The sequence below is a fragment of the Plecotus auritus genome (assembly GCF_963455305.1).
Source record: "Plecotus auritus genome assembly, chromosome: 2".
In the NCBI taxonomy this organism is placed as follows: domain Eukaryota; kingdom Metazoa; phylum Chordata; class Mammalia; order Chiroptera; family Vespertilionidae; genus Plecotus; species Plecotus auritus.
This window is the reverse complement of record NC_137771.1, coordinates 68,829,793-68,855,449: the sequence shown is the minus strand read 5'-3', so window position 1 is coordinate 68,855,449 and position 25,657 is coordinate 68,829,793. Positions and strand designations below refer to the sequence as shown.

Below are 25,657 nucleotides of genomic sequence, written 5' to 3'. Positions count from 1 at the left end.
TAGCATCAATGCATACTATTCTTTATTTATGAAGACTTTGATGCTTTTCCCCCTACCTTTTATCCTCAGTGTCTAGTACACAGAAGGCATTCCATCAATATCCATTGAATAGAAGATGCTACTGACCCTACATGAGTAAGATGCAAAATTTGCCCATTATTATCAGTGAAGAGAACAACTTGCTGTGACTCTTCATGATTTTGCCCTTCCCCAGGACAAAAAGTACTTACAAGAAGGCTAACTAAAGTTAACATCTTTGAGATCTTGAATACAGTAAAGCCAATGCATATTTTGATCAATGGGAAATTTTCAAAAAGAAATAATACTTAAAACCAAAGTTACAAATTGCAATCTATTTAAACTTTAATTTGTGCATCTGTGGTAATTTATGACTGCAAAAACACTTCTTTCTTAGAATGACATAATTAAAGGCACATTTCATTTGAATGCATAGTGTACCATTCTAAAATATTTTAATTTCCTCACAAAGTGCTTGAGCAGTCACTTACACATACAGTAATAGCAAAATATATTTACACTCTATAGAGTTTAAAAATTTTAAATCTGACTAAAATATATATATATGTTTAAAACTACAGAAAAAATTAGTGCTTTCTTCAGCTTAATGGTGTGAATATACCCTGCCCTCTAATTTTTTTAGTGATTGGCTTCAATTAAAAAAAATTTCTGTACACTGTGTAGTTACAAAAATGCCATCAGTTTTTAATGCTAAAAGCCTATTTTAGACATTGCTTTTTATGCATATTTGAGAACCTGAAAAGGTGAACAGACTGTACCTCAAAAGTATTTAGTGTTTTTTTTTTTAAATGTTGTGTTAATACTGTTTAAATTAAAGCCAGGCAATTAAGCTAAGATCCTCTATTGTCCTTTACCAAAAGTCAACTGGCATTTAAAAATAACTTGAAACAACATATTGCTCCTTCTAGAAGATTATCCCCCAAAGGATCTTGGGGAATAATCAACTTGAAAGGAAATATGAATTATCTCTGAACCATTTGAATTGTTCTCAGAGTACAGCAAAAACATGCCAACACCCTCTGGCAAGGCTGAAATATTTATAAATGTTTTTAGCTCAAGTCTCTGCTTTCATGTTTCTCATGATTTAAACTTGAACAGTTTTTAAGACATGAGATCACTGTGATTAAATGGTTAATTCAGAATGTTCAGTGAATAACTTGCTATTCCTGAGGTATGATGACCCTAATATGCTAAGCACAGAATCAAAGATGTTATTATTGAATTAAGGAAAAACAATGAAGTCATGGACTAGAAGGGAAAAACAAATGAACAAACAAAAATATCCAAAACTCCAGGCAAATGGAAAAGTCATGGCTTACAAAAAGACTTTCCTATAAGAGCATTCAAAAAGCCACGAAAGGATCCTCTGAAGAGTTGTAAAAAGTACTTGATCAAATCATTTTTGAGACTTTTGAGGTACAGCTTTAGTGTTATAATTTTTATAAAATATAGACTGTTTTATCAAAAATATTTATACATTCTGTTACAATATATTGCTTTTGCCCTTAGTAACTGCCAATATAAAATCTGGATCCAGTGGCCTAAAATGTACAAATGTACTTAACAAATGCGGGAGTTTGAGGTGTCTGTTTGGCCACTGTACAAAAGTGATGAAGTGGTGAAATTAAATAATAAACCAACATAGAATACATTACAACTTGTACATATACATGTTCACAGCATGTATACAATGATAACCCCTATGTTTTAACAAAGATATAGTTCCCTTCTACAGTAGACACAAGAACAAGATGAACTAGGTTGATAAATGTACAATGAATATCAAAAGAAGCAGTAATGAGTTCATTGATTTTGAAGGAAGGTATGACTGAACATGCTGAGTGTCTAGACTTTGGGAATGCATACAGGTAACACAGTATCTTGGTTCAGGCTAATCATAAGTTCTCAATCTTAACATTTTGAGTAAATGCTGATGTTTAGTTGTTCTTGTTCATTTCATGGTTTAATAAACAAGTGTTTGGCAAGTAGCTCTGTTGAAAAGCTGTGAGGTTCTGTTAAATGGTTGGTAAAGATAAGGCAATAAAAGTTTTCTCCTAATAAATATAAAAAATTTATAAAACAAGACATCGATTCATTTCATTAAAAAAGGCCTAAAAATGAGCACTAACTACCACTACTTTTTTTTGATATTTCAGTTATTTCTTTAAAAAAATAAGAGCATTTGCCTTATTCAAACAGAATCATGTCTGACTAGTAACAGCATCCCAAGCCCTTTTTTCATTTAAAAAATTCAGCTAAGTGAAGTTAATTGATTCATTTTCCTTCCACTTAAGGCAGGCAGGCATACAGCCAAATTAGGGACTATAGAAGGGCACATTTGTTTTTTTTTTTAAAAGACTATTGATCCAAAAGTATTCATTTGTGATAGATTTTCACGCCTGATGTTCATTCAGCTTAAACTTCATGAAACTGTTTCCAGTGCTCAGATTTACATTGAGAATACATCAAGAAGCTACTTTTCAGAAGATATTAGAAGTACTTTAAAACAAATCTTCATGTGTTTTAAAAAAACAGACTCAGAAGCTACTGGTGGCACAGAGAGCAAATGAAGAGTTGCTATTTTTAAGAGGTCATCTTGTAGTCAGTCTGCTTGGTTTCACAGTGGGTAGGAACTTAACACCAATCAGCAATGTAGTCAAAATCTCTGAACATTTCTTGCTCCTCTTCTGAAAGTATCCTTGGTTCTCGAGGTGGAGTCAGAATAGGTGCTTCTGAGGTAAATTCATCATCAAAGTTACTAACATCTTCCCGTCCTCGAATGGTAGGTACAAATGGCGGCTTTACTTTTTTGTCCATCAGAGCACTCCAATCGATTAGCTGAATTACAAAATATAAAATGTCCAGTTTAGTTTCCTACTCCTAATGGCTATAGTTTCAGAAAAAATTCTAAACTTTCATACTTACTCGGAAAAATGGGTGCTTTTTTACATCCTCTGCATCTTTCTCACCAGCTCCAAGGCGCCTCTCAGGATTTCTTCTTAATAGCTAACACAACATAAAGTTAAAAAGTAAAACAAAACCAGCAACTTCACCGATAAAGATTCTCATAACCTACAAAGATTTAGATTTCTTTTTATACGTGTTTGTCTAAACCATGCATCTATGAACTGAAAAAGAACTTCTAGTCCTTCAATATAAAAAATTTAAATAGTTTATAAACCATTAATTCTTACCCTTCTCATTATGGAAATGGCTTCTGTAGATAAGAACCTTGGATACCTTACTTCATCATTTACAATACTGTCAAAAACCTCCTCTTCATCATCACCAGGAAAGGGAGACTAGAAGAAATATAGTTGAGTAAGTCAAAATAATTTTCAATATAGTGAAACCTTATCACCTATCCAAAGCACAATCAAGAACCAGGCAGTGAAAAAACAAAACAAAAAACCACATAAATAAAACAACACCACACAAACAAGGACAAAAGAAGCTATAACAGATATATATCTATTGCCCAGAGGACACACCATATACTTTCTGAAATATTCCTTAAATTTATTTCACAGACCTGAACAAATTTGGTCAAATAATCCTATATAAAAAAAGGCTAATATGCAAACAGACTGAATGGTGGAACAACCGGTTGCTATGATGCTCACTGACCACCAGGGGGAGTTCTGCTCAGCCATAAGCCCTGAGCCAAGCTCACAGCTACTGAGCGCAGCGGCGATAGCCTCTCCCACCTCCGAGGCAGCGCTAAGTATGTCCTACTGCCAGCTTAGGCCCATGTGGAGAGCAGGCCTAAGCTGGCAGTTGGACATCCCCCGAGGGCTCCCAGACTGCGAGAAAGTGCAGACTGGGCTGAGGGACCCCCTGTCCCAACCCCCCAATGCACAAATTTTATACACTGGGCCTCTAGCCTAATATAATTTTTCATTTCATTCCATTTTATTTCATTTATTTATTCATTTATCTGGCCAGACAGTAAATCTTTTAAGTACCTACTACATAGTGGGAAACATTTAGATAATAAACAATCTTTAAGAATGACAATAATGACTCTGAGTCATAAAAAAGTAGTTACATTACATTTGGTATATCTATTTGATACACAAAGGGACAAACTCTCAACCATGTTGAAAATGTGGTTATACAATATGGTTTATCACCTCAGAATTTCAGATGGTTTAGAATTGATTGCTCGCTTCCTATAAGGTATTAAAGACTAAGAACCAAGCAGTAATTCCAAGTATCAATGGAATAAGAGGGATCTTTGACCTGAGGAATCTGTGAAAATGAATTCAGAACCCAACTTCCTGAAGCTGAGCTGCCCATCCTACTGTGCTTATGTAATTTCAAACTTTTCAGTTATCGAAACTTTACTTTATTCATTCATGCATTCAAAATACATAAATCAAATACCTACTATATGGGACAATATAATTTCTTTCAGGAATGAAGATAAGTCAGGGAAAAATTCTATTTCACAAGGATTTGCAATCAGAACTTCAAGTGGTAATACAAAGGACTTTTGTTGACTTGATCAGTCAACTTTGTGTTTAAAAATGTCACTCTATAAGTAAAAGTTTATCTTCATATTTGTTAAGATGTTAAAGTTCTTTGTTTCTTCAAACAGATTATAAGCTAACAACAAAACACAATAAATGTGTTTTAAACACATATAAAAATGCAACAGTCTGTTCAGATGTCAAGCATCTAACTCAAGTATGTAAGGTTACTTCTCTGATACCCCATTTGGCACAGGAAAAGGAGACCTGGTACATTCATTAGTTTATTTCTGTAGTCTTTTCAGTCCTCAAAACTTATACAAATAAAATTTCAAAACAAGTATCACATGATCTCACTCATATGTGGAATCTAATGAACAAAATAAACTGATGAACAAAATAGGTCCAGAGACACAGAAGCATGGAACAGACTGTTGGATCTCAGAGGGAAGGTGGGGGTGGATGGGAAGAGATCAACCAAAGAACTTGTATGCATGTATGCATAACCCACGGATACAGACAATAGGGTGGTGAAGGCCCTGGGGTGGGGGTAGGGGGGGACAGGGGCAGGCTAAAAGAGGTCAATGTGGGGGGAAAAAGGGGACATCTGTAATACTTTCAACAATAAAGATTTTTCAAATACAAATTTGAATATGCATAATATGTTTAGGGAGTTTTCAATTATTTGTAAATAATAGATAAATTAGATATAAACATTAGCCAAACCTCTCACCTCTTTTAATAGTTTAAAAAATATTATTGCTAAAATTTCACCAATGCTATAAAATTATAAAGCATATTGATGTGTTTTAAGTTTAGTTCTTTTCCCAACTATCTTATGGAGGTGTTAAAAATAAATGAAATTTCAAAAAGCAATTCTGAAGGAATAGTTAGCTCTATTGTTTTAATTAATTAAGAGCTTAGTTAATTAGAAGCTCTTTTAAAAAAAATATGGAACAGTAGCTTCCTCACTTGTTCAATGCCAATCCTCCAGTCACTTTAGAATAGGAGGAAGTAGAATCAACTGGCTCTTAATTCTCTATTATTTTGCAATAAACTTATATTTTTTGCATGTCATCTCTAATATGGAGGGTAAATTTTAAGCAAGCATATAATTTTTAGTAACTTAATTAAATTTCATATGTATCTGAATGCTACACTTAAAAAACAACACAAAACAAATATGTTACTTTAAAAAGAGATTTCAAGTATGCCAGAGTTTACAGAAACAACTATTATGAATACATACTCTGGCTCTCTTAGAAAGTAAAGACCACACTGGATTAGGGATAAAATACATCTTTCCATCCTAAAACAGCATATAGCACTTTTTCTAAATAGAGGTAAAAAATTCAGTTCTGAACCATCGGTCTTAATGACAGAAACAAGGTTGTGTGGATTCAATACCCTATCCTGCAGGTAGCAAAATATAATGGTTTCCAGAAAACCAGGTTTAAAATCAAAGCCCTACCCCATAACAGCTGTGAGACTTTAAGCAAGTTACTCAAGTTCTGTTTCCATTTATATATCTGAAAATGAATGTAGGTTAATATTGAGCTTATTAAAGGTTGCTGAAAAATTAAATATGCTAAAATTTATAAAGCACACAGAATAGTGCCTAGCACATGATAAGCCTTTTATTTTATTTTTTTTAACAAAAAAAAAATTGTATTTACTTAGAAACATTCAGAATGTCAACAAAACAGCTGCAACTTTTTTTGCAATTATAGAGTGGTATTCAGTTAACAGAACAACAATTATTTCGTATAAGCTGCATCAGAGACAACTGAAGATGAAAAAACTACCATCCCCATGTATAACTAATTTGTGCTGTGCACCAACAAGAACCTGCTTTAAATTTCCATGCCAATTTACAACCGCCATACTGTACCAGGCAAGGTTAGTGGCTATTGAAAATACCACCAGGACAGGGCTATCTAAAGACACATTCGGTAGTGTGTTAACTATACAAAAAAGACACTGTACTGTTTAAAAACAAATTTTACACAGCCTTACATTTCAATTTTTTTCTTTAAAAGGAGTTGTGTACAGGGGAGTTAAATGCTTTATAGACAAGAAAAAAAACTGCGCTAGAACTAACTTATTCATCATCATCATCTTCTTCTTCATCATCTTCTTAATCTTCCTCCTCTTCTTCCTCTTCATCATCTTCCTCGTCTTCTTCCTCTTCCTTCTTTTTCTTGCTTTCTTCAGCCTTGACAACTCCCTTTTTGGCAGCATCAGGCTTTCCTTTAGCTCAGTAGGCAGCAATATCCTTTTCATATTTCTCCTTCAGCTTAGCAGCCTTCTTTTCATAAGGCTGCTTGTCATCTGCAGCGGAGATTCCACATCTCTCCCAGCTTCTCTGCAACGTCACCAATGGATAGGCCAGGATGCTCTCCTTTGATTTTTGGGCGATACTCAGAACAAAACAAGAAAAAGGCTGAAGGAGGCCTCTTGGGTGCATTGGGATCCTTGAATTTCTTTTTTGTTTCCCCTTTAGGAGGAATATAAGTTTTCATTTCTCTCTCATAACAAGCCTTGTCCGCCTTTGCCATGTCTTCAAATTTTCCTTTCTCCTTAGCAGACATGGTCTTCCACCTCTCTGAGCACTTCTTAGAAAACTCTGAGAAGTTGACTGAAGCATCTGGATGCTTCTTCTTGTGTTCCTCCCGGCAAGTTTGCACAAAGAAAGCATATGATGACATTTTGACTCTCGGCTTCTTAGGATCTCCTTTGCCCATGTTTAATTACTTTCCCTCAGCGAGCACACAGTCCCATGATAAGCCTTTTAATTAGCTATTTCTTTCCTCCTTTTCCAAGTATTCACTCCAATGTTGTTTGGATGAACTGAAATCATTTATTTGTTTGTGTAAGTGCCACTACATGACAATCACAGAGAAAAATTTTAGAAATTTCTGACATTTAATAATTTGGTCATTCTTTCATTCATTTATTCATGCCAAGAATGTATAAGAAAGGTTGTTGGCACCAGAGAAACTGTAGAACAATGAACCAATCCCAAAAGGTAATTTTTCTTGCATCTTGAGATCAAGATTCTCTAAGTAGTTTTCAATTACTTATCTAAATATTGACTTTTCCCCAATTCCACCCTAATTTATCATATCCAACAATTTATAACAAAACAGATTAGCTTCTTACTACTGCTTTATTTATTAGATATAATTCACTATTTCCTCAGTGGTAAAATTTCTGTGAACAACTATGTTATCCCCAGAAATGTATTTCAAGTTAATCTAAAGAAAACAGTAAGAAAGTTAATCTTTTCTGGTAATGGCACAAGAAAAGACAGATCGATCAATGGAATAGAACAGAGAACCCAGAAATTGACCCAAACCACTATGCTCAATTACTATTTGACAAAGGAGGCAAGAACATACAATGGAGTCAAGAGAGTCTCTTCAATAAATGGTGTTGTGAAAATTGGACAGATACAAGCAAAAAAAATGAAACTAGACCACCAACTTATACCATACACAAAAACAGAGTCAAAATGGATAAAGGACTTAAACATAAGATGGGAAACCATAAAAATACTAGAGGAATCCACAGGCAGCAAAATCTCAGACATATGCCGAAGCAATTTCTTCACCAATACCGCTCCTAGGGCAATGGAAACTAAAGAGAAAATAAACAAATGGGACTACATCAAAATGAAAAGCTTCTGTACAGCAAAAGAAACCATCAACAAAACAACAAGAAAGCTCACTGCATGGGAGAACGTGTTTGCCAAGGTTATCACCAATAAGGGTTTAATCTCCAACATTTACAGGGAACTCATACAACTTAACAAAAGGAAGACAAACAACCCAATAAAAAAATGAGCAACAAACCTAAATAGATAATTTTCGAAAGAAGACAGAAGGAAGGCCAAGAGACATATGAAAACATGCTCAGTCACTAATCACCCGAGAGATGCAAATCAAAACAACAATGCGGTACCATCTCACACCTGTCAGAATGGCTATTATCAACAAATCAACAAATGACAAGTGTTGGCGAGGATGTGGAGAAAAAGGAACCCTTGTGCACTGCTGGTGGGAATGCAGAGTGGTGCAGCCACTGTGGAAAACAGTATGGAGTTTCCTCAAAAAACTAAAAATGGAACTCCCATTTGACCCAGTGATCCTACTTCTAGGAATATATCCCAAGAAACTAGAAACACCAATCAGAAAGGATATGTGCACCCCTATGTTCATAGCAGCACAATTTACCCTAGCTAAGATTTGGAAACAGCCTAAGTGCCCATCAGCAGAAGAGTGGATTGAAAAACGGTGTTACATCTACACCATGGAATACTACGCTGCTATAAAAAAGAAGGAATTTTTACCATTTGCAACAGCATGGATGGAACTGGAGAGCATTATGCTAAGCGAAATAAGCCAGTCAGAGAAAGATAAATATCACATGATCTCACTCATTTGTGGAATACAATGAACAACATAAACTGATGAACAAAAACAGATCCCAAGACAGAGAAGCATAGATCAGATCGTCAAACCTCAGAGGGAAGGGAGGGGAGGGTGGGGGTAAGGGGGAGAGATCAACCAAAGGATTTGTATGCATGCATATAAGCCTAACCAAAGGACACAGACATCAGGGGGGTGAGGGCATGAGTGGGGGGATAAGGACACATTTGTAATACCTTAATCAATAAAGAAAAAAAAATTATACATATAAAAAAAAAGAAAGTTAATGTTTTCAAGTCTGCTATACTGTTTTTGATTAAGGTATAGCTGACTTTTTTTTACCGGTATATAGGACATTCTGTTTATTAGTTTTTCTGTTATTCTATTCCCTATGAAATATTCAGTTATATTATATCTTAGAATCATACCATAGCAATACCAAAATATAAGAAACTATTTTCAAAACACTGGTAATGCATTCCACAGATTACATAAAAATCTAAAAAAGACAGTGAAGGTAATATAGAATCATAGTAAATTATTAGTACATTATAAATACTTATAAAACTTAAGTTCCACTTATGCATGAGACATATTAAGTAGTTTTATAAATGACATGCTTTGTTCTTTCAATCATCTTTTTTTCTTTCTCACTACTTTATACTGCTTACCTCTCCAACAAGCATTTCATATATAAGTACACCAAGGCCCCACCAATCTACAGCCCTTGTATAAGATGTTTCTGTTAATACTTCTGGGGCAAGAAATTCAGGAGTGCCACAAAATGTGCTTGTTCTATCTCCATATCCCATTCCTGAAAAAGTAAAATTTAAATATTTGTTAGCAAAGAAAAGATCTTGAATTAAAATTAGAAGATATCCTTAAGCAGCAAAATTAAAGTTGCACATTAGTGCATGGTGACCAAAGTCAAGATATACCAAAGACTTTTAAAGAAAATGTTAAAGGTTGGTATTGAGAAAACTATGCTAAATAGCAACCTTATTATTTAATCTATGGGTAAAAATAAAACTTTCATACTTTATTTACTTATTTTCTCTTTCTTGTCATTACAAGTGACAACAACAGGAACTGATTGTGAATTTCAAGTTTTATCATTTTTTTCAATTCAATCTTTTTTAGTAAGTTTATTTACTTCATTATAAAAATAACATTAAGTATAGTTTGGAAAATACCACAAAAGCAAACACTTGGAAAATCAAGAGTTCACCAAATGTGTTACATAATATAGAAATATGGTATTATTTTAGCTAATTAGTTTTCAAATATATGTTCCTCATCATCATAATTTATTTAATCAACTATACATATTGAAGATGTCTCAATGTATTCTGAAGTATTAAAAGCTCATAAATGAACTTAAATGACAAGACCTCAATTCTAAATATAAAAAGGTCTGCATTTATAAGGACTGAAATCTCAAATAAGTTTGTAAGTTTTATTTGAGATAAACTTAATTATACCCTTTAAGACCAAGACTTAAAGGGTGAGGAATTTTTGCAAAATTTCTTGAACATTGGTCATATTACTTTTTCTTCAAAAATGTTATTTGTAAAAAGAGTTGATATAATATCTATATAAGTTCTACACAATCCTTTTAAATGCCTTGGCCAAGATTAGGAAAAGTTGACAATGATGGAAACAGAACTAATTTCTTTATTTTTATTCTGTGCCCTGATCACACAACTAAAACATGTAATACCTGTAGCATAAAACTACTCTAACTTTCCCCCCTGAATTTTTAAATGGTAATATTATAAAATCTTAGTATTTTAATGTAATGCATATACTGTATATCATGTCACTTATAGTAATACAGTTATATTTCATTCATTCTGATAAATTTAAAGGAAATTAAAAGTAGGCCCAATTACCTAAGACTTCAAATTGGTAGAACTCCATGTAAGTAGTTAACATCAGGCTCTGGAGTCATAAAGATCTGGGTTTAAAAACCAGCTTTGCCATTTCTTAGCCATGAGAGCTCAGGGTCTGTTTTCCTCAGCTGTATTACCAACTTTTGTAAGGCAGTTATAATTTTACTGGATATGAAGCATATGAAACAAAGTGCTTGGCACACAGTAAGAGCTCAAAAATGGCTAGCTATTATTATGATAATGTACTAAGTCTGTTTTTATGACAATGAGAAATATATACTTAGTTAGTCTGCTTATTGAATACATACTTTCTGAATACCTATTATATTCTGGGCATCCATGCCAAGTGGTGGGGGCATAAAAATGAGAGTAAGACACAATTCTTGCCTTTAAGGAGCTTACAGAAAATTGGAGAAAAACTAATATATACAGATATCAACACAATTTGATGACTAACTGGATATGGAGAGTAGAGAAGAGGACAGAGTTCAGGATAACTCCACATTTTCAAACTGGGAGACTGAGAGGACTGTGGCACCATCAACTATGAACTAGACTATCCGAGGAAAAGAACAATTTTTTTTGTTGTATAGCATTTGAGATCCTTATTGACTATTCAGGTAGATCTGTCTAGTAGACAGCTGAATATATATGTTAGGAAGGGAAATAATAGATTTGGGAATCATCTATACTAATAAAAGGGTAATATGCTAATTAGACTGGGCCGACCGGCCATCTTCCGGACATGCGACTTTCTTCCGGACAAAGCCATGGTGGTGGGGGCCAAGGCAGAGGCGGTTAGGGGTGATCAGGCCGGCAGGGGAGGGCAGTTGGGGGCGATCAGGCCGGCAGGGGAGGGCAGTTGGGGCCATAAAGCCGGTAGGGGAGCGGTGAGGCGGTGATCAGGCTGGCAGATTCTGTTCGGGGCGATCAGGCAGGCAGGCAGGTGAGCAGTTAGGAGCCAGCGGTCCTGGATTGTGAGAGGGTGCAGGCTGGGCTGAGGGACACCTTCCCCCACCCCCACCCCCCGTGCATGAATTTCGTGCACTTGGGCCTCTAGTTAATATATAATTGCTAGTTAAAAACTAGCAGTGAAGAGCATGGGCTAAGGAAAGGCACTGAAGAATAAAAGCATTTAAGTCAACATTGTCCAATTCAGAGAAGTCCAATAAGAGAAAAAAATTTTTATTGAATTCAGTAATTAGGAGGTCAGTGGGTAACTAATAGACATATACTACAAAGTCTGTCTGTTCTTCCATTCATCTAACTATTTATTATTATTTTTATTTCTCACCCAAAGAGTGAGGACATTTTTTCTATTGATGTTGAGAGAGAGAGAGAGAAAAACATCAATGTGAGAGAAACACATCAGTGGTTGCCTCACACACACGCCCCACCTGGGGGCAGGGATGGAACCTGCAACCAATGTATGTGCCCTGGACCTGGAATCAAACCTGTGTCCCTCCAGTGTGCAGGTTGATGCTCTAAACACTTTGCAACACCAGCCAGGGCATCATCTAACTACTTATTAATTCAACATTCACTGAATATTTAAGATGTGCCAAGCACTATCCTATATGCTATAGAAACAAAGCTGAATAAGAAAATCAGACGCTACCAATGTGGAGGGGCAGACAGATAATGTTCCTTACAATACAATGTATTAAATGTAAAGATAAGAAAGAATACCTATTTACCATATGTTAAGTAAACACTGTGTCACATACTTATCTCCAATTCTCATAATACTCCTAAACAAGGAGGATTATATTTACTTTCTGACTGAGGAAATACTCGAGTTTAAAAGTAACTCCTCCAAAGATACAGAGCAAATAAGTAGCAGAACCAGGATTCAAAACCTAAGACCATCTGGTTCTTAAGTCCAAGCTCTGTACACTTCCTTATGCTACCTCTGATTCTAATTTTCCCAGTTTACTTATTTATTTACTTTTGAATATATAGAAAAGATTATTGATATATTTTTTCCCTATTTAAAAATGTTAAAAGTTTTAAGAAGCTAGAGAGAAGTTATTAGGTTTACTTAATTCATTCTATAGTCCCAGCATAGTGAAAACTTTGGTGCTTAACTAATGTTTTTTATAGAATAGTGATAAAATTATTAATCATACAAAGAGAATCTTTGTTTTATACTCTGATTTCTGAAAACCTAACTTTATTCATACCCACAGAATTCTTAATATGTGACAATTAAGTGATATGAATAGTCCATAATGTTTTAATAAAGAATAAATTAAAAGTTAAAAATACATTCTACTTTCCATAGACAAACTTGAAAACTACCAAAGTACAAAGGAATAGTAATATATTAAAAAAAGAAACTTTAAAATGTCCAATTACCTTCTTTGCAAAGGCCAAAATCAGCAATTTTCACAAAGCCTTCTGTATCTAGCAATAAGTTATCCAATTTCAAATCTCTGTTCAGGATTAAAAAAATGCAAAAAAAAAAAATCAATAAAATCACTAGCAAATGTAGTAAAAAAGTCATTAGGAGCTGTACTTTCTCTTTGCTAAAAACAACTTTTTCAAATTGTGATTTGAGACTTAAATACTATATTAGAAACATTTATTTTTCTTCCATTTGTATGTATTACTCTACATAATATAGTTTCTGAATAATTTTCCTGTTATATAGAACAAGAAGAATGTATTTAATAAAGAATAATTTATCTATTTAAATATATACTTAAAAACATGAAAGGAGTTTAAGCGTTTGCCTATACACCATCCATAAAAAAGAAATGTCTAACAGTATAAAGAAGGTATTGGGGGCAGGTTTAACTTTCTAAGAGAATAATTCAAAATAAAGAGAAAACTACCTACCCACACTAAATGGTTACAAATTAAGTTAAAAATAGTTTATCCTGTAAGTAAAACAGGACCATGAGGATACACTTACCTTGAAAATATTGTTAGAAGTTTGAGTAAACTAATGTTTATAGTCTCCTAATTCTGACTGGCCTTTTGATAATTTGTCTATTCCAGAGCAGCCATTTTTCCAGTGGTGTGCTGCAAGAATTTTTAAAGCATGCAATACCTGATTGTTTAGTCAGGGCACTAACCTCTTTTCCCTTAGATTGTCAATAAAAAAAATGACAACAGTCAACACAACAACAGCAATCTGGTATGAATGAATCAAAATTACTCAGATCAGCAAAAAATGTATTTTTTTGGTGTGCTGTAGAATTTTAGCAATTAGTTTATGTGTGCCATGAGATGAAAAAGTTTGAAAATCGCTGGTCTAGAGCAATGCTATTCAAAGTGTGGCCCATAGACTAGTTACTGGGCTATGAACTATTTGTTCTGGTTCTGTGATTTGATAAGGAGCTTGCACCAGACATAAACCAGTTGTCACCAAAGTACACTGTTTGGTTGACAGCAAGACTTAACGAAGCAGCAGGTGATGCTTTATACTCTGGTACAAGCTACTTATCTTAACATGAAAAAAATTTGAGTAGTACTAGTTTTACAGAAGTTTTCTGCAGTTGAATGTAAAATATTCACCAGGATGAATATTGTTGGTGAATTTTGTTATCAGAGGCCAACTCATAATTTGACTACTGTAATTACATAATGGGCAGAGGTTCAGGAACAAAGAGGTCCATCATATAATTACTGTGTTAACCATGTCTTTAAAAACTGGAATTTAACTTTTGAGAGGTCACTTATATGAAAGAGAAAATTAGGTAACTGATTAAACACACAAGATCCTTCTTAATTATCTTTAATTCTAATACACACCAAAGTAAGCCATTAAGTATCAAAACTTCACTTACCTATAAACAATTTTGTGTTCATGTAAATACTGCAGCCCAAGAACTACACATGCAGCATAAAATCTGAAGAATTAAATAAGAAATGTTTATTAAATTCCACTGCTCTTGAATCCTAGTTTATACTTTTATAATTCAAAGCAGAATTCCATAGTTAACTAATTTCACAAATATTTATTTAGTCCTTACTATATGCCAGACATAGTAAGAAATGTGCTAAATATTTGGGGTGGGGGGGGGTGGGGGGAGGGAAAGCAAGCCCTGTCTGCTGTGGCTCAGTTGGTTGAGGATTATCCTGTGTACCAAAGGTTGCTGGTTCGATTCTCAGTCAGGGCACATACCCAGGTTGCTGGTTCGATCCCCAGCAGGGGTGCATACGGAGGTAATCAATTAATGTTTCTCTCTCTCCCTCTCCCTTCTTCTGTCTCAAAAAAAAAAATATATCAATAAAAACATATGAAAGGAAAAATACAATCTCTGCAATGGAAGCCATTAATTAACTTTGCCTGATGGCTTCCACTGTAGTCCTTCAACCTGGTCTGTAGACCCTCAACCTGGTCTGTAGGAGAAATTACAATATGCTGTAAGGGCAGAAGGACAGTCTGAAAACTTTCATAGGTGAAATATAGGGAATTCCCTTGAGAGGGAAAGAAATAGAGGTGGAAGAGGCATAATATTTTTGAAAACAATAAGTTTACCATGGCTAAAGTAAAGAATGGGGAAGAAGTAACGAGAGAGGAGGCTGAAAAGACAGCTTGGGATCAAGTTGTGAAGGATCTTGATATTATGGATACTGGATTTTTTTCTCTTTGTGATAGAGAATCAAACTATTTTAATCAGATTTGTGTTAGATGTTTCTGATAGAAGTATGAAGGTTGGAGTAAAAGTAGGTAGATATCCAGAGGAGAAAATAATAGATAAGGCCATTAGGATGGTACAGATGAAAATTGTGAGAACCTTTGTTACAGTGCCAACATAGAGAAAGCAAGGATAGATTTAAGAGAAATTTTAAAACTAGCATGATTAGTGTCTCATTGGCTGTGAGGATGAGGGAGAGGAAAAGCTTAAGATGACTCTCAAGGTTTCCTTCTTAGTGTAATGAATAGGTAAAAAAATACAGAAGTAGCCAAAGTTGTGCTGGGAAAATGAGTTTGGCCTTAGATTTGTTGACTCTGAATTGTCTTGGGGCAGGTGAAGAGGTTTAGAAATTGGGTAAATGGGTTTGGATCTTAGAAAAACTTCCCCCCAGCGAGAATACTACCTCTTGAGAAGAACAGGACCAAGTATGTCTTTTTCATTGTTTATACTAGAGGCCCAATGCACGAAATTCATGCACAGGTGGGGTCCCTAAGCCTGGCTGGCGATCAGGGCCGATCAGGTTCCCCACCTCTCCCCTCCTCCTTCCCTTGCTGCTGCACTGCCACCATGCGGTTCCCTGCCTCCCCTCCTCCTCATTCCCACACCACCGATCGTGGCCTGCCTGGCTGGGGGAGGAACCGCAAGAGATTTTGATCCCTAGTTTGGAATGTGCAGGAGGCAGCCAATCAATGATTCTCTATCATCATTGATGTTTCTATCTCTATTTCCCTTTCCGAAATTAATCAAATATGTATTTTTAAAATGCAAGGTTTTTAGAGGAAGAAAGGTAGGGCAAGGGAGCTATTGAAAAAAAAAAAAAAAAGGACAGGGGGGCATTTGAGATCTTGCTCACATTTCAGATAGGATAACATAAGGTGGTCCTCAGGGGGTGACAGGTGAGTGGCAGTGGGTGGAGCAGGGCACTGCGGGCTGAGGAATGGGCTGTAATGACTGGGAATGTCTGTGACAGTGACACCGAGCGTGTGTTGGTGCCATTGCTGGGATCATTCATCCCCAAGAGGTTTTGATTCCGGACAGGAGGAGAAACACGGAGATCAGCAGGTCTCTCTAGCCTAGAAGGTGATGCAGGTGGCAGGAGCAGGCTGCCCTGCTTCCCTACAAATGTAAACACACGGCCAAATCAATGCCCAGCCAGCCCTGGTGGCTGTGTCCTGCCATTCTCTGGCTATGCTGTGGCACTATTGGCCGGGGAGGCCGAAGTCACACCTGAGCGCATGTAGTACACAAAGGGGTGGGCAGGAAGCCGGAAGCCAGAGCTGATGTGGCACAGGCCAGGCAGCGCTGCATCCACTGTGGAGCAAGATGGGGAGCAGCTGTCGGAGCTACTGGCTTTGGAGTCAGAGGGGCTGCGCTTCCTACACCTCACTGGTGAGTTGCTGCGAGCCGCAGGACTTGGGGGCGCCACCAAGGTTGGTGCGTGGTCCATCGTGGCACGCCAGCCAGACCAGGCGGCGCCTAGGGAGGCTTTTCCCTCCAGGAGCCACTCTTCCCAGAGTGGTGGCGTCTGGCCATTTTTTTTTTCCAAAAAAAAATTTTTTTTTATTGGAAAGCAAGCTCAAGGCTTGTGGTTCCTGGGATCCCTGGGCCATACCATGTGCCTCCAGGCCTCGCTGCACCCCCCACCCCTTTCTCCTGCATTGAGCGTCAGCCCAGTCTGTGCCCTCTCACAATCCAGGACTCCTCGGGGGATGTCTGACTGCCGGTTTATGCCAGATCTCAGCCTGGCCTGTGGGGGTCGGGCCTAAACCGGCAATTGGACATCCCTCTCGCAATCCAGGACCCCCCGGGGGATGTCCGACTGCTGGTTTAGGCCTGATCTCAGCCTGGTCTGCAAGGATTGGGCTTAAACCAGCAGTCGGACATCCCCCGAGGGATGTAGCAGTGCTCCAAGTGGCAGGCAGCCAGGGAGGAGCCCGAACTGGGGCCGGGCGCCGTGCTGCTCATGCTCATCCCTGGCCCGCTGTGCTTGCTGCCGCTGCTCAGCTTCTGGCTGAGCAGCGCTCCCCCTGTGGGAGCGCAATGACCCACCAGGAGCAACTCCTGCATTGAGCATCTGGCCCCTAGTGGTCAGTGCGCATCGTAGCAACCGGTCGTTCTGTTGTAATGGTTGCTTAGGCTTTTATATATATAGATGCCTAACATAATGCCTCATATGTGGTAGGCATACAGAATGAGGAGGCAAGTAATAAATAAATGAGTGAATTTAAAAAATGTAGATCTATCTGTCTTCAGTGTAGAATAGGTTATTAGGAGATACTTAGGAGAGTCAATTCTTAACTACACAAGCAAAACATGGATATTTTCTCTATCAAATACATAGAATACCCTTGTCCCAAGGCATAATATTTTATTTATCCATCTACCATCTCACCCCAAAGTGACTATCATCCATAGAGATAACTATTCTTGTCAGTTTGGTGAATGTTCCTCAAAGTTTTAGAATGCAGTCAGATGTACATGTAGATAATACAGCTATGTTTTATGTTTACTTATTTTTGCTGTTGTTAATCCTCACCTAAGAATATTTCATTGATTTTTTTTAGAGAGAATGGAAGGGAGGGAAGAGACAAAGAAACAGAAACATTGATAATGAAGAGACACATCGATTGGTTGCCTACTGCATGCGCCTGGAGGTGGCCAGGGATTAACAATCGAACCTTTGACCCTTCAGTATGCGAACCGATGCTCTATGCACTGAGCTAAACTGGCCAAGGCCTATGTTTACTTATTTTTATAAAAATAGAACACAATTTAAGAAAATTTTAAAATGCAAGTATTTAGAAATATTTATTTGATAATACATTAGATCTTATATAAATACTTGTCAAAAATTTAAAAGATTTAACTAAGGTCCACTAGAACAAATGTGATTCGAAAATGCTAAGGTGGTTATTTATACATAAGTTTTTAGCAAACTTTTTTGGCAGCAAAAAACATTATAATAATTATAAAATACTTTGATTTTTCTTTCTTTCCTTCTTTGTTAAACAGATTGACCTAATGATACTGCACTTACCAAATAATTGGGTAATACTGCTTAAAATAAATATATATCAGTGAATGCTTACTATGTATCAAGTACTGTGTTAGATATTTTCATCAATTGGCTTATTTAATCTTAAAGCTTTTACCATAAAATATTTTATAGAAGCAGAAAATGAAGCTCTCAGAGAGTAATTTGTCTAAAGTCACATAGCTAGAAACAGTAAAGCTAGGAATTGAACTGATTTTGATTTCATAGTCTCAATCAGTAAAAAGTCACTGATCACCTATGTGCCAGCCACCTTTCTAGCTATTCCATTAGTACACAGAATAGAAAAGGTCCTTTTTTCTCTGCCTTTTACATCTTATGTAAAAAATAAATACATAGATGATTTTAGGTAGAAATAAAGTGTTATGGAGAAATAAAATACAATAGAGACATGACTTGGACATTAGTAATAGTGGTATTTTAGATAGGATACTCAAAAAATGACCTTCAAAAAAATAACATTTGAGGTGAGATCTGAATAATTAGAGAAGTACTTCAGATTTGAAGTAGTGCAAAGTATCATTTTATTTCTGTATTTCATTGGGCTTGTTTCATTTGTATATGAATTGTAGTCTCAGGAAAATAAAAGTTTCTAAAGGATGAACTGGATTTTATATATAAACACACAAAACATAGTTTAAAGGCATAACAAAACAGAAGAAATTTCCATGGTAGTACAGGGCTAGGCATAGTCTAAATGTCCTGCTTTTAATTTTTAAATATTAATTTTTAAATATTCAGGGAATGAATTATTTTTAGCCTTTTTCTACTTTCTGGATTTTGCCTCCTTTCTGAAAGCGTCACTGTCTATCAGAACTAACCTCTATTTTAATCTGAAACTTGAAGATATAACAGTATACTACTATCTGCTCTACATACCTCTAATGGTTATGATATGAATCAAATAAGAAGTGAAAATGCTAAACAAATGTCAGTTTTCAAAATATAAACAAGTAATGAAAATTTAAGAATAAACACAATAAAGATTTACTACTGATTTGAGATATATTTTGAAGGTAGAATTGGTCAAACTTGCTAATAATTTGGATATTGCATGTGAGGAAAAAGAGGATCGAGAATGACTCCCATGTTTTGGCTTGTACAATCGACAGATGGTAATGACATTTACTAAGATGGAGAAGACTAGAAGAATAGTAGGTCTGGGAAGTGGTAAGTGAGGTCAGGAAAAAATAGGAAAAATCAGTAGCTTAGTTTGATAAGTTAAATGAGAAATAATATTAGCCATACAGAGGGAAAAGTCATGTTGGCCAATGAATGCTATAAATGTGGTGAGTCCTGGCTGGTGTGACTCAGTTGGTTGGAGCATCATCCCATAGACCGAAAGGTTGCAGGATTGATCCCTGGTCAGGCATGTATAGCAGGCAACTATTCGATGTTTCTCTCTCAAATCAATGTCTCTCTCTCTCTCCCTCTCTCCTTCCTTCCCTCTCTCTAAAATCAATGAAAAATTTATCCTCGGGTGAGGATTTAAAAAAACACACCTAAATTTGGTAAACACTAGCATGTAGAATGTAGCTATTAAGAGCACTTTCCTAGGTTCAAATCCCAGCTCCACCATTTAAGAGCTATAAACTGGGATAACATAGGGGGGAATACATATATGTACATATTTAATCTTATGTATGCTATTATTTATTTTTTATGCATTTGAATAAGTAAAACTTTCATACTATATCATATTCAAGAATTACAAAAAGGATTCTCATTTAGTCTACTTTCTATGTCTTTCATTGGAAGCAATATATATACCACTTTCTTGGATACTTTCAGAGATATTATAAACATATACCCTTTAAAATACAAATACAAGTATTTCGTACAATTATATGACACAGACTATTCTACCCTTTCTCTTTCCACTTAACAATGTACTTTGAATATATTTGGTATTTAAAGCCACGGTCATAATGGCATTCCCTAGGGATAAAATGTAATAGAAAACAAAAATTTTAGCCCTGGCCACTGCGGCTAAGTTGGTTGGGCATCATCCTATGCCTATTTGATTCCTGGTAAGGGCACATGACTGGGTTGGGGGCATCTCACATCAATGTTTCTCTCTCTCTCCCTCTCCCATCCTCTCTTGCTAAAAAAAACAACAACAAATCAATTTTAAAAAATTATAAAAAAACAACAAACCCAGCAAAAATTTTATTAAAATGAACCTAAATTTTGTATTTAAATGATCAAATATGATTTAGGGTAATCCATGAAATTTTCAATATGGACAACAGAGTGAAATAGATTTTTTTTTTTTGGTGGCAAAAGGTAAGAATTTCTAAAGTCTTATTTTCTATTTGGGAGAGGGGGTGGGGGGCAAGAATTAATTGAGAGAGCTTTTTTCCTTCCCAGAAAAAATTTAGTCATGAAAAATTCAGAGAAATGTCTAAAGCATACTCACACAGCTCTTGGTTCAGAAAAGACATCAGTATGAATGTGCATCATTAGGTCCCCACCGGCAGCATATTCCATTACAAAGCAAACATGCTCTTTGGTTTGGAAACATGCAAAAAGGTTCACCAAAAATGGATGCCTTACACTATTCACAGTTTCAAAAATTCTTTTTTCACACATTAGGCTGTAAGAGAAAACATTTAAAAATAAATAGGTTTTTTTCTTCCCCTTAGGTTCTAGTTGGAAACAATGTTCTTTAAAAATCACCAAACGCTATAAACTGAAGTTCTTAACTATTATAACTTTAAAACCATAAAATATGTCTTCGTTTTGCTACATATGCTTAAAAAATTTGGTCTGCTTGATGTATATAATGAATTGAAATATGTTAATGCAAACTAAAATATATGATTAGTATGATAAAGATTATAGAGTTCACACTGACAGTACCAGAGCAGCACACATATAGCTAGTGTATAGCTAACAGAAACGGCTTAATTAGGGTAAACTGTTAAAATTTATCAGGAATTGGTCAGAGAATTTAGCAACCTAAAGCATAATAAAAATAAAAGTTTGTGACCAAGGTAATTTCAAGGACAGTCTTTTTAATTCTTAAGTTACAGGATTCAAGTATTTCATCATATAATATATTAAGTAAAGATATGCTGCATAAATTTTAATTTGGATGGCTGACTGGAAAATAGAGAGGCTACATGGAGAATTCTATAACATGCTTCAAGAAGCTCCTTGAGAGTGGTATAATTTCTCTGTAAAGTCTATAGAATCATAGGTTTTTCCTATAAGAATTTTTACAAGCTGCTAGAAAGAACAGTGTTTAAAATTTCTGACTCTGGAACATTTATTTTGACTAAATAGAAAAAAAATTACTACTACTCCTCTCCCTGAAAATCAACTTGACTTAAAGTAGAAGAAAATCAAGTCAAATGTTCAAATACAACTTGGAATTAACTTATTTTCATTTTAAATCACCCTATTAATGATAGTTTTAAAAGTATATTCTCTAGCCTAATTACAACTTTATCCCCAAAGTCCTTGCATTTTAATAAAATAGAGATATATATATACATATCAATTTATAGTTATTAAACCCAGAAAGGTGAGATGCTATGGTAAAATATATCATTTCCTCTTTAAAAAAACAGATATAGGTGCATTTTAAAAAGTAGACTATATAAACAATACTGTTAACTGCAGATTATCTGTAAATGACATTTTAAGATTTCTATAAAACAAAATGGGAAATAGTCTCACTCAATCACAGATAAATAACAGTTTCTATTTCATATAAACACTTGAACATCTCCAAGCATAAAAAAATCTAATAGAATTAGATTAAAAATTTTATCATCTTTCTTTGGGAATCCTAACCAGTAAATTTTCATAAGAAGGGAAAGAAGGAGTTGGCTGGGAAGAGAAACATTATTTAATTAATGCCTACCTTACTTCAAGTACAGATAGATTAATTTATTTAGTTTCTTCATGTATTGTTACACAAAAAAAAGTTTTGCTGTTAAGTCACAACTTCAGAAAAATAATTTTATTTTTAAAAAGCTAACCTGTCTACTTCGTCTCGAGCTACAATGTCTCCTTTCTTTAAGGCTTTTATAGCAAACATCTCATTTGTGTGTTTATATTCAGCCAAAAGCACCTGAAATGAGATTAAAATAATTATTTCCCACTTGAGTTATTACTTTTGTAGGTATTAAAGAAATATTAAGAGATTACCTTTCCAAAATGTCCTCTACCCAAGACAGCACAACATCTGAAGTCTTGTAGATTAAACTGAAACATTTGTTGAGATCTGAAAATAGTAATGTCAGTTAAAAATAAGGCAAAAGTATGAGACCAAACATGCAGTAGCAAAGTTGTGTATATATTCTTTACCTTCTACCATCATGTTCTCGAACTCCACTGTATTCTAGGCTTGATTGAGGAATATCAGCTTCAAATTCCGATTGAGATTTTGGACGTATACTATTTCTTTCATTTTCAATATCAAAAACAGTTTCTGAGTCCTGTAAAATATTAAATACTCATTAAATTATAGAAACATTCAAGAAACAACTTAGTTGGTAAGGATAAAGTTAAAATAAAAATGTCAGAAGTCAGTATGGGTAAGAAAAGTTAAATTCAGATACTAAATATTCATTCTAAGGTTATTAATTATATATTGCATTTATCTAAAATATGTGAAAACACATTATTGCCATCTTCGATGCATATTCAGAAATCATGTTAACGAAGCCAGAAGAGTGTTCAGGCAATATGTCATTTACTATCAACCATGTTCTTATGCTCTTTTTAGCTGAAGCAGCCTATTTTATCTCTACTGGCCCAGGGACATCTAGGGATTTTTATGTTTCACTCATAAGAACACAAAAACAGACAATTTAAAAAAAAAATCCTCACCTGAGGATATGCTCATTGAATTGAGAGAGGGGGAGGAAGTAAGGGAGGGAGAGAAAAGAGGAAAAAAAGAGGAGGGAGGGGAGAAGAGAGAGAGAGAGAGAGACAGAGAGAGAGATATCGATGTGAGAGAGAACATCGATTTACTGCCCTCCTAATGGGATCCAACCTGCAACCCGGGAATGTGCCCTAACTGGGAATTGAACCTGTGACACTTTGGCACATGGGATGATGCGCCAACTAACTGAGCAACACTGACAGGGTACAGACAATTTTTAAGTAAATGAAATGTATACCTCATTCACTATGATGCTTTTACTGGTAATTCACATGGTAAAAATACAAGTTTTAAAATGCCTTGCCTGTTCTGGTGCATCCAAATCTCTTAATTCAGCAGATTCATACATTTCTCCGAGGGAAGAATCACGTGGCGGGGCGGGAGGAGGTTCAGGTTCAAGATCAAAGTCCAATTTGGTTACTGTAGAATCACTTATAAAAGAGAAAGTCATTCACCAAAAACAGTTATCAAAAATATGTATTTTAAATAATCTAAAATGTAAGCAAACAATTTTTAAAAGTAATCAGAATACTAATTTCATAATACTATTTGGAAAAAAATGAGACTTTAAATAGGCCCACTGTAATCAATAGATACAAATGTCACAATTTTTTTTTTTTTTTTTATAAAAGCAATGCTTAAATCTTAGACACATACCTAGCTGGTGGTGCTAGTTCTGGGATTCGTACATCAACCACTGGCACTGTAGCAGGCCCAGGTGTTTGAGGACTAAAGGTGCCAGAATGATTTACTGTAGGAATAGCTCTTCTCACTAGCCTTCCCCAAGTGGCAATATTAATATTCATTTGAGGAGCTCTAAGAAATGTTTTGCCTGTGGATATTGTAAATAAAGAAAACAGAACAAGTAATTTTTTAAATATATTACCAAAAGCTATAATTAAAAAATTCATATTCATTGGTTTATAATTTAAGGACAAATAAAATGTGCCACTTAAAAAATAGTTTACTATTTGTTATAAAGATTAGTGCAAAATAGTACCTAACTATTAAAGATAAATAGGTAGATATTTTATTTTTAAAGTCTGGTAATGATATGTGGTTAAGGTTTAATAAAAATTCTTATCTTTTGGAGATACTAACTATAATATTTAAGGATACAGGTGTACCGGTTAATAATGCGGATTTTGTAATCAAAGAAAAGATGGTAATTTCAAGAGAAACATCAAAAGTGCGTTATTCAAAGTAACGTCCATTGCTAGCTACACATTTCCCCCATCTTTCAGGTAATTTGTGGATACCGCCCCATTGAACTTTTCTTGTTTTGAGGCAAACCATTCAGAGACCCAATTTTCCACTTATTCGTATGTTTTGAAGTGCTGCTCAGAAAGCGAGTGTGCCATCGATTGGAACAAGTAGTAATCTGAAGGAGCAAGGTCTGGTGAACATGGCGTGTGGGTTAATACTTCCCAGGCAAGATCTTTTAACGCGTTTTTAACTGGTTTTGAAGTGTGTGATGGTGCATTATCATGAAGCAAAATTACTTTGCTGTGTCTTCTGGCACATTCTGGTCGTTTCATGATCAAAGTGTGGTTCAAATTGATTATTTGTTGTCAGTAGCAATCAGTATTAACTCTTTCACCTGGTTTTAGAAGCTCATAATACACCACACCTTCCTGATCCCACCGAACGCAGAGCACTGTCTTCTTTCCGAAGCAATTAGGCCTTGCAGTCAATGTTGATGGTTGACCAGGATCAACCCATAATTTTGTGTGTTTGAGATTCTCAAAATAAATCCACTTTTCAACGCCAGTCACAATTTGATGCAAAAAAGACTTTCTTTCGTGCCGTTGAAGCAACATTTTACTGATGACTTTTCAGTTTTCCATTTGTCTTTAGTTCAGTTGATGTGGCACCCATTTTCCTTCCTTTACAATCTTTCCCATTGCTTTTAAACGATCGAAAATTGTTTGCTGAGCAACGTTTAATTTTTCTGCAAGTTGTTTTTTGAGTTTGACATGCATCTTCATCCAATAATGCTTGTAATTGTTGGTCTTCAAACTTTTTCGGTTGACCTGGATGTTCTTTGTCTTTCACAACAAAATCATCACTTTTAAAGCATTTAAACCAGCGTTCACGAGTATCTTGAGATGGAGCATGTTCACCATAAGCTTCCCGAAGTATACGATAACTTTCAGCAGCACTCTTCTTCAAAATAAAGTAACAAATTAAAACTTTCCGCAAATGCTTTTTTTGGGCACGAAATTC

The 25,657-nt window shown here is 35.4% G+C and overlaps 1 protein-coding gene and 1 pseudogene across 2 annotated transcripts in view; both read right to left on the bottom strand.

Moving 5' to 3' along the window:
* The window catches only part of PKN2 (protein kinase N2), a 154,866-nt gene continuing 129,209 nt past the window's right edge, over positions 1–25,657 (bottom strand). The window contains exons 11-22 of the mRNA XM_080652235.1: positions 24,089–24,263; positions 23,736–23,862; positions 22,852–22,982; positions 22,693–22,768; positions 22,524–22,615; positions 20,954–21,130; positions 14,628–14,690; positions 13,192–13,268; positions 9,613–9,755; positions 3,234–3,341; positions 2,965–3,045; positions 1–2,877 (exon numbers count right to left, since the gene is read on the bottom strand). Coding sequence (XP_080508361.1) covers positions 2,674–2,877; positions 2,965–3,045; positions 3,234–3,341; positions 9,613–9,755; positions 13,192–13,268; positions 14,628–14,690; positions 20,954–21,130; positions 22,524–22,615; positions 22,693–22,768; positions 22,852–22,982; positions 23,736–23,862; positions 24,089–24,263 — 1,454 coding nt within the window. The 3' untranslated portion in view covers positions 1–2,673. The remainder of the gene's footprint in view (positions 2,878–2,964; positions 3,046–3,233; positions 3,342–9,612; positions 9,756–13,191; positions 13,269–14,627; positions 14,691–20,953; positions 21,131–22,523; positions 22,616–22,692; positions 22,769–22,851; positions 22,983–23,735; positions 23,863–24,088; positions 24,264–25,657) is intronic.
* LOC308239416 (high mobility group protein B1-like) lies at positions 6,613–7,255 on the bottom strand (annotated as a pseudogene). Its single transcript has one exon. The product of its transcript is annotated as a high mobility group protein B1-like (transcript).